At 36.7% G+C, this 17390-nt stretch overlaps 1 protein-coding gene across 3 annotated transcripts in view; it reads left to right on the forward strand.

Moving 5' to 3' along the window:
- Positions 1-17390, forward strand: part of LOC101854949 (kinesin-like protein KIF23) — a 35942-nt gene that overhangs the window by 2705 nt on the left and 15847 nt on the right. For 2 of the 3 annotated variants that reach the window (XM_005097913.3, XM_035969664.1), the window contains exons 2-13: positions 3675-3732; positions 5776-5868; positions 7321-7353; positions 9201-9306; positions 9818-9954; positions 11627-11748; positions 12475-12636; positions 13421-13533; positions 14000-14121; positions 14584-14604; positions 15838-16020; positions 16742-16861. In XM_005097913.3, coding sequence (XP_005097970.1) covers positions 3675-3732; positions 5776-5868; positions 7321-7353; positions 9201-9306; positions 9818-9954; positions 11627-11748; positions 12475-12636; positions 13421-13533; positions 14000-14121; positions 14584-14604; positions 15838-16020; positions 16742-16861 — 1270 coding nt within the window. The remainder of the gene's footprint in view (positions 1-3674; positions 3733-5775; positions 5869-7320; positions 7354-9200; positions 9307-9817; positions 9955-11626; positions 11749-12474; positions 12637-13420; positions 13534-13999; positions 14122-14583; positions 14605-15837; positions 16021-16741; positions 16862-17390) is intronic. The other variant, XM_005097914.3, reaches the window with a different exon arrangement.

A 17390-nucleotide genomic window follows, 5' to 3' on the forward strand; every position in this document is an offset into this window, starting at 1 on the left:
GCCTGCACACACAGACACACTCACACACATAACATACGCAGTTGCACACTCACACACGGGCCACTCAATTCGCAATTATTATTAATAAATCTTGAGAATGGAAACCGCTTGGAGAAATAGAGTTTATTTTCCCGAACGTTCAGAGAAATTGAGCCGGCCTTAGTTTATTTAATGGGCTGGGTGAAGGCCATTTCACATGAACAGCAAACAACAGCGAAAAAAAATAAAAAGCTATTCCTAGATCTAGATCTATGGTTATAAAGTATGCAAGAACGAAATGTCGAGCAAAACGCATGTCTCCAGGATACCTAGATCTACCGATACTCACAATTATAGCTTAATTTTAAGAAGGCTATTTGATTTTTAAACAAAAAGTTGAAAAGGCTATCTATGGCAACGGTAATCAGTAGAGAATGACGGGTGATTTTTTCTCACCCGAAGTAACAATATAGGTGGCCAAAAAAGACTTTAAGAAGAAAAACTGACAAAACACACATGCACATTCACGCACTCACACAACACACACACACAAATACATATACACACACACAGACTCACAAACGCACACTGCACGCGCTTCTGGCTTTATACACATGTACACACACACACACACACACATGATACACACGCACACTCCCACACACACACAAACTAACAGACAAACGAACAAAGACAGTCGCAGCTCTTTTCTTGTTGTTGTTGCTGTTGTTGCCCCTAGTGATTTTTGTTGCTGTTGTATGCTGCTGACAAAGTGGGATTCCCTCAATGATGTCAAACAAGATGGCTATTACTATAAATTTTGGCCAATGGCGTTTAGTTGTCGTTCTCTAGCTCTCCGCTTGTCATTTTATCACACTGGTGCAGTCAAGACGACACCGTCATCTCGTCACACCCCAAATCCACAAGGTTGAAAAAGACAGTCATTTCGGGATTGCAAACATCAAACGGGCATTGTCTTGTCATGGCAATCGCAAATCATAATTTTTGGGGGAAGTTTGGGGCTTGTCAGTAGAAGGACGAGGGAGGGGGCTGTGCGAGTCGTCGTGCCTACCTGATCAGCTGCACCGTTCATAAGTATGTACTGACAATATTGAAATTTATCGAGTCTGATCAACAAAGTTTTTAGGTATTATTATTGATGAAAAGTGTAATTGGGATAATTGGCAAGATGATATTAGTTTTCTGTTAAAAATAAATTAGCTAATAGAATTGTATGGTACTGCAATTTTGCTAAAAGCTAGACCTTTCCTTTCAAACAAAGCCTTTAAATTAAATCTTTAGCAGCTTTAAATTTAAACTATGTTGATGGCTATTCTCCGGCATCACATAATAATTATAGTTGCCCATGTCGCTTCTCCACAGTTTTCCATCTCCCCTGTCGGCACCGATTGGCCATTATTGTTGCAAGTTTCTAAGTTAAGTGCCAGATGCGCCTTCTGAAGAAATGCCGAAGCTGATGAGTGTTTGTGTAAGGCCATAACGTGCCAGTAGGGGAGATGAAAGCTGTGTGGAGAAATGACATGTGCAACTATATGTGACGCTGGAGAATACCATCGATCTATTGGCCGGCGCGATGCTGGAAAATAATTAGCCACTTGCAAATTCAAAATCAAAAGTAATAACTCTAGATTTAGAGAGATCTCTATCATACTCTGCTTTAAAAGAATTAAGTAGAGTAGATCTAATTTAATTTAATATTTTAATTCTGGTATGTTTTACTTTCAGTCCCAGAAATATTCGCTTTTGGTTGAGCCAAGTCACATTTTTGGCTGCAGAACACATGGCCACTAAGAGTAAAACAGTTGCAAAATCAATTATTTTCAAGAAAATTTCAAAAAATCACTTCAAATTACAGGGCTACAGGGTAATGGACAATAGTTAGTTATAATATAGCCAAGCTAACGAGGCCTCCTCCATTCCCCGAAGAAATCTCCCAGGATTGGTAGTGAAAGTGAAATAAAATTCTAAAACCGGCCCTTGTTTAAAGTTTCCTTAGAGCTTACTGTCAAGTGTTCTGTCTTAATTGTAATTATCAAGTCGCTCTTTTATCAAAGTAATGATTATATTGTCATCATGTAGGAAAGATACCTTCTTAGGCCTATACTATAGAGGCTAAGTTTGTCATGACAAGATGATCCTTTGTTTGCTGAATATCGATCAGAGAATAGATAACGAGACTTAAATTTATGATAAGGGCCTAGGCCTATCTATAGTCTAAAAATGACAAACAAAAGAATGTTAGTGTTAGTGCATCCTTTTTTATAAGAACCGACTGACTGTGCACTGGACAAGACTGGAGCGTGTGAACTATTTTCTTTCAAATTCAAGTTGGTTGTAGAGATTATTAAGTAATTAATATCCTGCCCTAATTTAGACTTTTATTTAGTATTTAAAAAATAAAAGTTGTAAAGTTACATTTTTATGTTGATGTAATTATAATTTGAAATTAGTTATCTGTTATGTTTAGCTCTGATGCAGATTCAACCCATGTCATCGATCTCCTATCCTTTAATTATAGATGACTTAGAGTCCAGGGACACATTGTGATCACTAAACTATGCTTGTTTTGGTACTTTTTTGCAGCCCTACTTTTTCATTTGTTTGTCGTAAAAGAAGCAAATATAGAGACCTTGATACTTGACATTCTTTGATCATAACAGCGCTTTTGAATATTGAAGTGACTATTCGGACTCATATGAATAGCCTCCTGTCGCTGTTTGGGCTCAACTCCGAGGTGCGGATATGTAATACGGGGTGGCCATTTTGGGGGATGGGGTCTGGTCGGGCCGGTTTGCAAGCCAGATCCCCTCCCCAATAGGCATCACTATCAGAATATGTATTGTATTGTCCTGATTTTTTTACATCATGTAAAGTCACTAAAAGTGTGCTGTTGGAAAAGCTTTTCCTGTAGACCAATGTTACTTTGAATAACTGACTTTCGTTCCCTTTGGAAAGGTTTTTAACTTTTCTCTTCTTAAATTTCTGAATGGACTTCCAATTGATCAATGATTTTGTGTTTCCCGTCAAATAAAAGCGGGTTTAGACTACCTATATTGATAGAGTTATAATCCTTTGTTGTTCTGAAACTTTGATTTTCAAATTTTTCACTGCTTTGAGCTCAGATTGCTGTTTCCCTGTCCCTGTAGCAAAGTAGTATCGATATGGCATTTCGACTTGGAATATTATCAAGATCTTCTTTTGTGTTTGTTTCAGCTCAGAATTCTCTGTGGTAGTCAGGTAACTGTTACAATTGCGACAAATATATATACAAATGATCGATATTAATCTTAGTTCTGTTGTTACTCTTGAAATAAGCTTCATCCGAGTTCATGCAAACAAAACTGCAAAAACAAACCTGATGACAACTGTGCTGCAGGACAAAGTAGAAGCACAAAGAAATCTGAGAGGACTTTTTACCCGAGGCTAACCCCTTCACCACAGACACTGATGATGCAGTTGTAGCTGGGATATAAAAATGTAAACATTGTGAAGGAAATGCCACAGGTGTATGGTGTGGACTTTTTTTTCCAGATATTGAAGTTGCGAGACGAGGGGCTGAGAAGTGTGTGTTGGTTTGATGTTTGCAAGAATGTACATAAAATTGTTGTAAGGACGAGTTGTATTGTGATTTTGATAGATTTGTTGATAAACTGTAATTGTTCTATTTTTCCCAGAAGAGGGAAAACTCCTCGGAAGAGAAATGCAAATTCGCCATTCCAAGAGCCTGTGGAGGTAAGATTAAGATAACTTTACTTAATTGTGATGCATTTATTTGTCTTTAACTTAACATATAAAAGTAAAAGTGAATTAAGGTGTCATTGCTCATTGCTGTGGATATAGCGCATTGAACAAAGTCCTTGAAAAAGATTCCCAAGATCAATGTATAATTTGTTAACACTATTTATTGTTGTAAAGTTACTCGAAACACTGTTTTCTTTGCTTTAGAGAAATGTGGTTTATTTGCAGATTTGGGAATTTCATGAAAGGGGGAAAAGGATTCTCAAATGGTTGAGATAGTTCTGAAAGAAGCCTGCATCAGATGGTCATTAATTAAAAACAAAAGAAGAGAGAAAAATATATACATGTAATTAAATCTAATGCAGTTCTTAGGATACTACTTGACCTGTGGTGGAGGCCTCTCGTTGGTGAAATGAAAGGCAAAACTGGCAAAGATAGACTGAGAATAACTTTACAGATGGATGACGAGACAAAAATTACAGTAATATAGCTAGAGTGTTTTGAGAGCCTCTGAGCAGAGGAATGAGTAGTGGAACCATTATTGCTGATATAATTTGTTTCAGATTTGGTTCTTGGAGAAGTGGAGCTTATTTTGGGCATTTTAGTTGTGCTGTTTCTTGAATTTAGCTGAAGGGAAATCTGGATTGCTTAGTTGCTGCCATTTTGCAAATCCTGCAAGATCAGGAGACGTTAATTGTACATCAAACTTACTTTATCATTCAGGCCATAGCTGTCATGTACACTGCAAATTGTATAAAACGATATAAATTCAATTTGTATATTTTTGTTATTGGTTGATGTTCTGTCTAGGGTAGTGGTAAGATAGTACAGGTTGTGCTTTTTTCTGCCAGAAGGACTTTCCTGTCGTACCCTTTATAAAGTAAGGTTTGCAAAATGAAAAATGAAATAAATTACTTTGTAGACAAAGGAAATGAGTACAGTAGTCTCCGCCTAAGATCCCGGTTCGCTTAACATCCCGCTGTTTTTAAGAAAACTGAATTTTTACTATACAAAAGTCACCTCTAAGATCCCGCTCTGATTCACTCTGAAGGTCTACATTCGGCTAAGATCCATCCTTTCAGATCATAATTTGCGGAACAAAAACCTGTGGGCACAGCCGATCCACCCGGAGTGAAAAGTTTAGATCAATAAACTGTCCGTCGCATCAAAGATCAGTCACTAGTGTGAATGTGATCGTATACACATTGTTTGTAAAACTAGATGAAGCGATACAATGTTTGCCCCAGACGGGATCACACCGGGATGTGAACTGACTGACACGTTTGTTTTCTCCATGCATCACACTCACACCTTTGCTTTCCCCCTAAACCTACATCACTCGCTGGGTGGGTAGGGCCTACATGTTCGCTCCAGGCGGGATCACATCGAACCGTGAACTTTTTAGTTGTCTCTGCTCCCGAATTTGCGAGACAGACTGAATTTTAATGCTTTTAAAAAATTAATTAATTCATCAGTAGCTTTTTCCAAAATTTACCGATTTGGTCGAGTCAGTATTAACATATTCTTTGATGCCATCTTGCCCTTTCTCAACTACACTTACAAATCTAGTGATGGATTACGCAAACCGCCTTGACAAAATCATCCTTTGGCTATCGATAGGGTTTGATCTGAGTTGAGGTTAGCAAAAGCAGCACTTTCTTTTGATGTTACCCTCCAGTCTGTTTTGACAAAGGCCACAGTAGTGTGGGTCCACTGGGTTGTGCTGCCTACGCGACAGGTGAACACATGAACAAGCCACTGAATCTGCATGATTCAACCGCCGGGCTGCAAAACTGGCACTTGGGCCGTTGAATCACGTGGAAATTGGGGATTGGTGTGATATAGGTGATTGATTTACTGAAGGATTGAAACACTTTGCGGTAATTTTTCAAACTCGGGATTTTAACATTATACTTAAGGTGTATCAAAGGCTGTACTATATAAAGAGATCAAAATGTGATTTTAGAAAATTTTGTCTCTTAGGCAGTTGAACCACGCGGCTAGCGAATTATTCATTATTTATCCATTGTATTTTAGGTGTACTGTCGCCTTCGACCTTTGGACGACCCAAATGAGCCGGCTTGTGCTAAGCCATTGAGCAATTCTGTTGTGCAGCTGACACCTTCTGATGTAAGTATTTTGTTTTCAGTTTTTCCCCATGATAGCTGCTACTGAAATGATGCTTGTTGTAGTTTGAAAAGAAAACCCCTTGGAATATCAGGCTTGAAGGATTGAGTGTACCCACATCCTTGTTCAGCAGTAGTGGGATGCACAAATATACAAAATGCAGTGTTTGCAGTCTTCCTTTTACCTCATGTGTCTTTGGGTATACCAATACGTGGTATGCAAAATTGTGAAATAATTCTTACAGGGATGACTTTATTTGCTCTAAATATACCATGCAGGCTGGGCTTCTTGTTTTTTTTAAATTGGTGATGGAAAGACAAATGAGGGAAGCTTTGTAAAGTAAAAATGTATTGTGGGAAATATTTGTGAACTATTTTAGGTCTCTTTTGAACTTTTCCTTTCATCCTGTCTGTTTTTTAAGTCTGCAAGCCCTCAGTTCCTCTACTGTTATTATCTCTAGGAGAGACTTAATCAATAATCAGTTCACTCTAACACAAATAGATTGCTATTGTTTTTATTTTTATTTGTTTTCAACTCTTTTGTCCTTGTTCTCTGCTGTTTGGCTTGCCCTTAATCTGTTTCCTGTTCATGAAATCTGAAAGCTCATTTTTATGTAGTATGGCCTGCATTTTGAAAAAAAAAAATCTATATAAGTTTTCCTCTGCTCCCCAGAGTAATTGCTTCTCTATTTGGCCTGCTTTCTTCGTATTTTTGCTTACAGTTACAGGAACTGCCATTTGTACCATATTCCTATTTGTGAGAAGGCTCGCATTACACCTGACAATATTCCTGATTCTAATGGCAATTTATTTCAAACAAACTGGACTTCTGATATTTACTTTTCTGCCTCAAATAGGAGACATATTCTGGAAATCAAGAACACTATGAACGTATTATTTATTAAAAGGGGGACTACACTGAAGAAATATCACGACACTTAGTTCAAAAGATTCTCTCTGAAGTGATACAGTAATATACCACTTTTAAGAAATGTTTATGGAGCATGATCTTTGGATGACCTGATATATGAAACTACTGGGACAGCAATGAATTAAGAAAATGAATAATATGTATTGTATCTGGGGTTTTTTTAAAAGCAAAATTGGTGCCTTTTTTTATTTTGTTTGTTGTGATGCATAAAACATTTGAAGATGTAATGCAAACATTTTTCATTGTGCAATTTTCATTTTCATGTGCACTCCTGCTTTCTTTTGGCCCTGGTTTTTAGTGACTTTTATATAGAGTATTGCTTTGTTTCTGTTGCAGGCTGTCTTCGTTTAGTTTTTTTTTGGTTTATATTGATGTCTTGGAAGATTAAGAACTTTTCCCTCTGATTTTGACTTGACTACTTTGATTTATTATGGATATCTCCTGAACAGCTTGGTTATATTATATATGCATGGTTATTTTGCATGTATGCTTGGCTAGTTATTGAGAATTTTTAATGAATTTCAGAACGCTGTGGTTAGAAATGGACAAGTGAAAGAGGTAAGCTCTTTCTTTCCAAAATTTTATTTTTCCTTAGTCTATCTTTACAGAACATCTTTAGTAAAAATATAGCTTTTTAATACATTTTGTAAAGAAAATTCTATAACATAGTTACGGCTGTTCTATTACTGTCTTGATGGAACAGTCTTATTTTAACATTTGTTTTATGCCTTGTGGCCCACAGCTTTGGTTTATGTCATAACATTTTTTTTTAAAGATTTAAAGTAAAATCTCCTCTGGTAAGAAATGTGATCAGTATAATTATAATTGATGCTATAATGGATTAAACCGCTTTCCAGACAATAGTCTATCAATCAGTATTATTTGAATTCGCTCGAAATGGATAGAGGGCTTTGTATTTGAGGAAATCTACAGCAGTGTGGGTGGTGTCTGTCCAAGTACGGAAAACTGACTAATTTTAGATATAATGATTACAGTTGCATTTATATAGTGCATATCCGCGCTCTACAGCATGTTCCATGTGCTTTACATCCATTATTATCCTGGCAGACCTAGAACACTCAGAAACCTTGTAAGTCTTCCCGGGAAGCATACAGTGCAAACTATGGATTGTATGTGCACAAATAATACTAACAAACTGACAAGATCTGTTGTTGTCTATACCCGGGTGACCGTTCTCACATGGGTGGAAAATTCATTCAAAGTGCCTTTCTCTAAGACAGCGTTGGATCCCTAACAAGATTCAAACCCACGACCTTATGGTTACGAGTCTGAGAGCCTAACCGCTAGGCCATCTCTGCCACACAATATATTATAATGTAGTTGAAAACAATGTATCTGCTGTATATGGGGCTTGCTTGTGTTGGGCTGGGAGCTTAATATAGTGTACGACAGCGTTACAGATAGGAACTTATGTGTCACTGTCACAGAGCAGGGATATTTATGACGTTGCCTACAGTAAATGGTTGGAGGGTGCTGCTGATAGGGCCTAATTTTCCTTCTTTCCCTCTGTCTGTCTCTGTCTTTCTGTCTTTCTGTCGGTCTTACTTTTTCCCAGTATTAAATGGCCATTATTGTGTCAATGTGCTTCTCTTTACTCAAACAATCTCTATTTAGAGACGGGGTGCTACATTTAGTAGGGACATACGGGACATTATTAAAGACACACAGTTTTCAATTTAAAAAAAAAATGTATAAGCTATAGATATATAGATATATATATCTATATACTGCATTGAATAGTTATAATTCATGTCTTTAAACTGTTTTAATGTCATATTTCCAGGATTTATTCATACAACTATAAACATTGAAAACTGTCAAACGTCTAATGTTTTTACTCTCCTCCTACTTCTTTTGGATCTGTTACACTCTTGTTGCCCCTCTTTTCTTTGGCGCTTATATGAATATGACTTGATTGTGTTGCAAGTGCCATAAAACACAAAAACAAAAAGAAATCAGATTTTTTGGTCATTGACACCAATTTTTTTCTTCCTTTGTTTTTCTCTTTTTTTTTCATACCAGTTTGTCATGGAAGCACTGCATGATATTTTGTTTACTCTAGTGTATAGTTTCTTAGGAGACTTGAGAATTTCATAAGGAAAAGAAATTAAATGAGGTAGTACTGAAAGAAACCTGCATGGGCTGCTCGCAAATGAAAACAATTAGGAAGAGACATTTGCTGTTTCTGGGACTCTTGAATAAATATAAAGGCCCTGATCATTTTGCCTGGTGCTTTATTACGATGTAGTGTATGATTCTATAGTGTTATAAATTGCGTTCAAGTTCTGGGCTTGGTGTTTGTTAAGAAGTGAAGTTCTATATAACATAACTATATTTTTTTCTGTACAGAGTTCTGACTGGTTTCTTTTAATCTTTACCCTCAGTACCAGTACACCTTCCAGAATGTTTTTGATGAGTTTTCCTCACAGAAAGCAGTTTTTGACAGAACTGCTTTGCCTTTGGTGGAGGACTTGGTCGCTGGGAAAAATGGTATGGGGACTTCCATGGTTTGGTTGAGTGCAGATTAGATGCATGCTGAAGTTTACAAGGCTGCAATGTGTGATAGAACGCTTTCAAAGGTCAAACTGTATGACGCTTTATTGTTTCTTTTATGATGTGATGAAGTTCATTCTTTGTTTTTAATGTTCTTATTTTGAATTTGGATGGAGCACCCGTGTTTGCCAAAGTGTCCGTTTAATGCATCGCAAGAATGTCTTCCTGGCAGACTTTTCTTTTCTACTCTCGTCTCAGACCATAATGATATTTCCAGACTTAATGTTAAAGGTCAGAGTTCAAAACTCTCGCCAATGGAACGATGTTGTTTTGATCCTATAACTTATAAAACGTTGCTTTTTGGTGGCAAGGGGGGGGGGATGATTGACTGTATTTGACAGCTGTGGACCTTCTGCCAGGATGAAAAAAAAAAGAGCCATATTTTTCTGAATTTTCATTGTCAATTTTATTGTTTTTGATAATCAAGTTCACTTTTGGTCTCTCTTAGGCCTCCTGTTCACCTATGGCATCACCGGATCTGGTAAGACGTACACCATGACAGGAGTACCTCAGGACCAGGGTATCTTGCCTCGCTGCTTGGATGTGCTTTTCAACAGTATTGGGGAATTGCAATCAAAGAAATATGTAAGTCTTTTCGCCTAGGTTTCTTGTAGGCTCAAAATAAGATTGCCAATTTCAAGAAAATATATGAGGCAGCATGGTGAAATCAGGCGCTTGTCAAAATAATGAAATTGAAGAAACTGGCGTTTTTCTGTTGGTTTGGTAATATTTGTCGAAGATTTTTTTTTGGCTCAAGAAACATCTTTATTGTCCATTAAAAAACCCACTTCTGTGTGGATTTTACCGAAAACCTTGATTGAAGGCACAGAAAATATAAATTGTCAGATTCCATGGCCTATCAGGCTATGTAAATAACCAGACTTTTCCGCCAATTTTCTTGCTAATGTTACCTCTGAAACCAAGCGACCCACCCCTTCAGTCGCAAACATCTCAATTTGTATTCAAGATAAAAGGGTATTTTTAAAATCGAAAGCAAGAGAAATGAACAGACATTAAGGCGATTCCAATAACCCCACATGCCCAAAAATTGACGAAGGCCTGATTCCACCGCATCATGGCACGTATATAAATATGTCTTAGATGAAAAGACTTTGGGCAGCTGTGTAATTGTACACGCCAGAACGGTCTTCATAGTTTTTACCCAGGTTGTACTGTCACTACCAACTGCTGTCATTGCAAGAAGCTCATCTGACATTATACATTGTACTGGATGATGTGGATGGAAACAGATGCTTGATGGAGTCTCTTCTCCTGGCAGTCTCTATATGTGAGGCAACGTGGTGGAATCAGTTTCTCGTCAAATTTTGGTCATGTAGAGTTATTGGTATCATCTTAAAGCTTGTTCACTTGTCTTTATTTGGAGGAAAACAATATCCATTTATCTTGAATACATGTCGAGATAATTGCGAATGAAGGACGTGGGGGGTCACCTGTTTTCAGATGTAAAATTAGCGAAAAAATGGCCGCAAAAGATTAGCTAATTCCTTAGTTTAAGAGTCCGTGGTAACTGACAATTTACATTTTTTTTGGCCTTTAATCAACGTTTTTCAGCAAAATCCATACAAAAATTAGTTGTTTAATAGGCATGAAAGGTGTTGAGCCAAAAAACAAAAATCTGATAAAAATTCACAAACCTGCGTAAAAATGCAAGTTTCTTCTTTTTGATTATTTTGACGAGCGCCCAATTCCACCACGCTGCCTCACATGTTTTAGTCTGTAGTCCCTGATCTTCAGCTTGTCCACAGTTGATTGACCAAGAATGTTTTCTCATGAGGGGTGGAAAACGCTCTGAAATTTGATTCTTCCCACAGAACAAAAGGATACAGGGAGGGAAAAAAACAAAACAAAACAGATGAATCAACTTGAAAATTCTTATGAACTTCATTCTTTGCAATGTTCACTCAGGTGATGCCAAAGCTCTCTTTTACCCCAAAATGAATTTTGTGGACAGATCTGAAATTCTACTGACTTTTTATTTCTTTTCTTTTACTCGGTCTTCAATCTTTTCGTGTTTGGCGGGTGCTCTGGTATGGTGTGGTTTGCTTCTTCTTTCCAATCAAACATCTGTTGTCTTTATCTCTCCTCCTTTTTTGTGTGTTGCTCTCTTGTAATCATCTCTAATCTTCGGCACTTATTATTATATGACCTTATTATGTTGCAAGTGCTGTAAAACACTAAAACAATTTTTCATGACTTATCATTAAAAAAAGGCTCTTAAAAAATGTTTCTCCTCTAGGTGTTTAAGCCTGATCGCATGAATGGTTTTGAAGTGCAGACAGAGGCTGATGCCATGCTGGAAAGACAGAAGAAGGACATAATGCCCAATCTGACCACACCTAGCAAGACTCCCTCAAAACGGTAAGTTTGTTTAAGCTAACACAGACGGATATTTGTGTGATGTCTTTTTCTTTGCCCTTGCCAATGCATTGCTGCATATATTTCTCTAAACAATCTTTGTTCTGACTTGATGGTGTTAGTCAGAAATACCCATTTCCAAAAGTTATGCTTGGAGCCAAGATTTGGATATAGAACTTTCTGATTGAAGTTCCTGTGTTAAAAAGTGATCCTGTTGAATGATGGTTGATGGGTAGAGTTCTTTGCTGTTGTTAAATAATGTTTGAATCTGCTTCTTAGCAGTTGCGTAAAATTGAAGTTCAAGAATTCGATTTTATTCATGAAATAAACAAAATTTTGTGTGAATGAATTTGACAACTTTGAGCAAAAATGTTAAAAATTTAATAGATGTGTTTGGATTGTTTCTGATTGCTCCCCACTGATTTTTTTTTTTTAGATGTGTCAAATGTCTGCTAATTTGAAGGGGTTCACAACCATGTTAAATTTAAATGTTATTGAAAATTTGTCATATTTGAGTCAGAGACTAAGTAAGTAAAACTATGTTTATATTGAAAAAGAAAGAAGGGGGATGTGTCTTATATGTATGAAGATTTGTTTCTGCTACATCCATTCATCTTGTTGTGGATGACGATAATGTCAAATTTCTGATTTGTTGTTTATCAGCATTGGGATCTGGTTTTACTCTCATGGATTTTATATATTTTTTTCCCTTTCTGGACAATTTCTCAGGCCAGAGTCTGGTGACATTGAACGAATTATGGACCCAACAGCTGTTGGATCTGTGGAGGACGACAACTGTTACGCTGTCTTTGTTTCCTACATTGAGATCTACAACAACTATGTCTATGATCTGTTAGATGACTTGCCTTACAACCCCATCACAGGTTACAAGTAAGTTGACCATTCTCTCAGATGAACTGCTTTTGAAAAGTTCAAAAGATTTTAACATTTTAAAGACAACTTTTGGCAAATTTGAGTTCTGACGATAAGCGGTTAGAGGGAAGGACTCAAACCAAGTTCTATATCTATGACTGAGCTGTATTTTGTAAGTATGTTACCTTCTCTTGAAGTAAAGAGAAAAATCAGATGACGTTGTTTTACACCCTCATATTTTTCAATCAACGTGGTGGTTGAATTTTTTTCTTTAAATTAAGCCGCAGCATGCTCTGTTCCTTTTTTACCAGTGGTCTAATTACTTTGACAATACTAAGTCTTATGTTTTGTATTTAGTTCTGTATGCTGAATGTTCAGTTCTTGTCGCATTAAGTGTGGTGCCTTATAAATACAGTTGAAATTGTTTTAAGACAAACAAAAAAAAAAACGGCCACCCATTGTCGAGTTAAAAAGTGATTGTCTTAGACGAGTAGTTACCTTGGACGCTGTCAGTGTAATATAGAAAAATGCTGGGGATGGAGAATGGTTATTTGTAAAGGTGATTGGCTTGGACAGGAGGCCGTTGGCAGGTTTGTCTGAACTGCCTCTCTTGAAAATGATAAATTGTGCCATTGTTGTTGCGGGTGGTTGGAGGTCTACTGGTAGGTCCTACGTCTTTTCTTTCCCTCCGTTGTGTCTGTCAATCTGTGTTGCTTTTATAATCGTTATTGTGTCAATGTGCTTCTCCTTATTCAAACTCTAAATCTCAAACTGCTGCTGTCCTTGAACTTTTTTCTTTTAGGCCGCCCCAGACAAAGATTCTTCGGACAGACTCTTCAGACAACATGTATGTCCACAACTGCACAGAGGTGGAGGTCAAACAACCTCAAGATGCTATAGATGTCTTTTATAAAGGTATTTTGATATCTGGAGTATTTCCCCATTTTCTTTTTCTTTCGTTGCCGTCAATATTGTAATGTGTTATGAATGATGTGTTTTGATTTTTGTGTTGTAGATAACTATGGACACCTTTTTAGAGAGTGAATTACTTTGTAGCATTCAATATTTGGTTAGAGTTATTCTTTTCATTATTAGTTGGCTTTCTGTTTTGTCTTGTTCTTCTAGGGATCAAAATTGCTTTTCAACTTCATTTGTTCAAATTGTGATTTTGTTTTTTTACATATATGTCCCATCTAAATGTAATTACTTCATTTTTCTCTGAGTGCATGAAATGATACTGCAGGTGGTTCAAAGGAGCCTCTGCAGGTCCTGTTTTGTTTATTTTCCTCTTATTTCGGTGTGTGTGTGTGTTTTTTTTTCTATGCACTAAATTACCTTGGTTTTGCTAATATCCTTCTTGTCACTTAAACAACTATTAAAGGTCAAAAGCGTAGAAAAGTGGCTCATACCACTCTGAATGCCGAGTCAAGTCGAAGCCACAGTGTCTTCAACATTCGTCTGGTGCAAGCTCCGCTAGACGGCAAAGGAGAGGAAGTGATTCAGGTTAGTATCCTATCATATACAATTTTTTTTGGTGCTAGTTTTGTTCTTTGTCGATGGCATCTGGCCAGGTTATTACATGAGAAACATGACCAAGGTAGTTGGAGGAATTATGGTTGTATCAGATTGTAGTAAACTGTCTCACATCCCATGGCCGATGTCGGGTTCCTGCTTTTCAGCTGGAGTGGTTCTATTGTCATTAAGATACTTATATATTTGCATAGTGGAAGTTATTTGGATTAAGCTTAATATGGAGGTATATTATTCAGTCTTTAAGTTAATGTAAACACAAATTTATATGAATGGGAGTCATTAAAAAAATTATCACTTGCATTGATGAATGTTTCTGAGAAATCAAACTTTTCCTGTATGATTTGAGGAGTAAGCATTGTCTTCTTTAGCTTGGAAGAAAGTCGTAAGAGTGTGTGTCTTTAAGCTGTGTTTTTTATGTTCATTTACCTATAGGACAGTGACGAAGAAGCTTATGTGAGTGCTTGTTTTGCCTGTTCATTTTTTGTTCAATTTGAATGCTCTCTTACCTGCATGTTTTATTTCTTCAAATTTTTTATTCTGTTGGGATTTTGTTTACTCCGCCGTAAATTTTCTAAAGATGTATGCTGTACTTTATAAAATGTTCACATTTGTTTGTTCCAGATTTTTCTGGCTACTTTCTTTTAGTTCTTTCGTTAAGCTGATATTTTTTATCAGAATCCTATTCGATTTATTTGACTGCCTTTGCATTCAAAGTTTTAAATTGTATAATTCCTTCGAATATTGATATTTATCAATTTGTTTTGTTAGCAGTAATTATATTTTGATATGGATCAGCAGCAGAAGGAAAAGTATATGTAACAATTTTAAAAGAATAATTTTTTTTTAAAGTTTGTCTCTTAACAAATCTAATAAACAGACATTTTAAAGGGAGAGAAATGGCAATGTCCTTTTAAAATTGAAGGGAGAAAATTAATTTTATATCCTTTGGAAGATGTAAGGATCAGTATGAACAACCAAGGTTTCTCAAAATCACCAAAATATGATCTAGCTGTTTTTGCTTTTGAAGTCTTCAAATAGATTTGTGAGAGGTTTGGTTTGGTTGTTTTTTTGTTTTTGTTTATTAATTTTTAAAAAATGTTATTGAGAAAACTGTTACTGCAATGTGTTCAAAGCTAGGAAACAAGGCATTTGATAATGGCTTAATGCTTACTTCTGTCACACTATGAATACTCATTTCAAAGGGTGCAAATCTGTTCATCTCGTTTTGTACAGCTATGTTGTTTGTAAAACTGAGAATTTAAAAGGTTCATAATGCAGAGGCAGATTATAATTATTGCCTCTGTTTGCATCAAGTCTATTTTCTTTAACAGAAATCCGAATTGTTTTTCCTGCATATGAGCTTGAGTGCATTTTCCGTAACTTTCTAATTAAAAATGCTTGGATGTTGCTGATGATAGGATTATTGTTCTCAGTTTCTTTTTTTAAAAAGCGGTCAAGGGGAAGAAACTGGTTCTAATAACAGGCTTTTTTTTGGGTTTTGTTTTGTTTATTTTTAATCTAGGTTTCAAAGGTCAATCTTCTCTTGTTTTCTTTTTCCTTTGGGGTTATTTTTTTGTACTGATCATGGACAAAAAAGGGTTATTCACTGCTCAAAAGTCTTTTGCCTCCTTTTGTATGCTGAACTATCCATTTAATGACATGTTTGCGTCTTGCATTGTCTTTCAGGATTCAGACAGGATCTGTGTTTCCCAGTTGTCTCTAGTCGACCTTGCTGGCAGTGAGCGCACCAACAGGACAAAGAATTCTGGCGATCGCTTGAAGGAAGCTGGAAATATCAACCAGTCTCTGATGGTGTTGAGGACATGTTTGGAAATACTGAGAGAAAATCAGACTGCTGGAAATAGTAAGGTAATTGGTTGTTCAATAGAATGAACCTGTATGAGACTTTGTTGAAATTATTTGCAGTGGCACAGGTGGAAAAGAACCTTTGCGTGCTGTTTTGCCCGGTTGATATTATACTGGGCCATGATGCCAGCGACCATGGTTCAAATTACCAACTGAGCGCACAGGAGTTTTTGGGTGCTTTTCAAGACTCTGTGCCTACTTGGCTCGGTCTCATTGGAAGTAGTATTTGATTTTAACCTCACCTCTTAAACAGCCCTATCCCTTTGAATGGAATGTTAAACCCATGCCATACCATATCATACCATTCCAAAAAAGATCCCTGTGTACCAAAGGTTTCAGACAAAAAAAGCAAACCAACTGCAGGATTGTTTAATTATACCTATACGAAGAACTTATTTCATTTTTGTTTGGCTTTGCTTTTCTCTTTCATACTCCAAAAAACTTATTTTCTTTTAGGGTTTTGGTGCTCATTGGTACGTTTATAGATGTGGGTTTGAGAACTATATTGTTGTGTAAATGGAATAGCTTTATTCATTTTTGTTTTTAGTCAATGTATTCATGGGGGGGTTAGATTTTGCAAATAATTCGTTTGCAGCTAACTGTGTTTTAATGTCAGGATGACGTGGTTTCATGTTAAAAATTGATTTTACTTTAGTTTATTTATTGTTCTTGTTTTCATATGAGCCACTTTTCACCGCTTTTTTGGATTGTTCTCTCTCTCCAGCTTGTCCCATATCGAGACTCACGGCTCACACATCTGTTCAAGACATTTTTTGATGGTGACGGGAAAGTACGCATGATTGTTTGTGTGAATCCGAGGTTCACAGAATATGAGGAGACAATAGTAAGTTCACCTTGTGATCAAACCTGTTTGAAAAATATAGTTTCCGTTGTTTTTGTTTACTGACATGTCATAAATCCTGCAAATGTTCTGCGGTTTCCAAAAACGTCTGTGTTTGTTTTGAAACGTTATTGAGTTTTCTGTGGGTGCCAGGGCTTTCTGTCGTTAACGCTGATCAGTGTTTTTGTTATTCAATTGTAACATTAGTATGGCAAAGTTTTTGCCTAGTTCCTTTTTTGTACTGATCCCAACCAACTCTCTTCTTTATGAACCAGTTTTTGTCTTCTATGTGTTTTTTCACAGCATTTGTTAGTAGATGGTTGGATGGTTCCAGTGAGAGGGCCTACTTCTTTTCTCTCACTCTATTGTTTGCGTTTTGCTTTTTCTGTCCGCTAATGATGGTTGTTGTGTTGATGGGCTTCTCTTTACTCAGACTTACTCAGACGGCACTTGTTTTCTCTTTACTCAGACTTACTCAGACGGCACTTGTTTTCTCTTTCAGTGCAGTAAATATGCCCTCCACATGTAAATG

This window comes from Aplysia californica, unplaced genomic scaffold (genome assembly GCF_000002075.1).
Source record: "Aplysia californica isolate F4 #8 unplaced genomic scaffold, AplCal3.0 scaffold00167, whole genome shotgun sequence".
NCBI lineage: Eukaryota > Metazoa > Mollusca > Gastropoda > Aplysiida > Aplysiidae > Aplysia > Aplysia californica.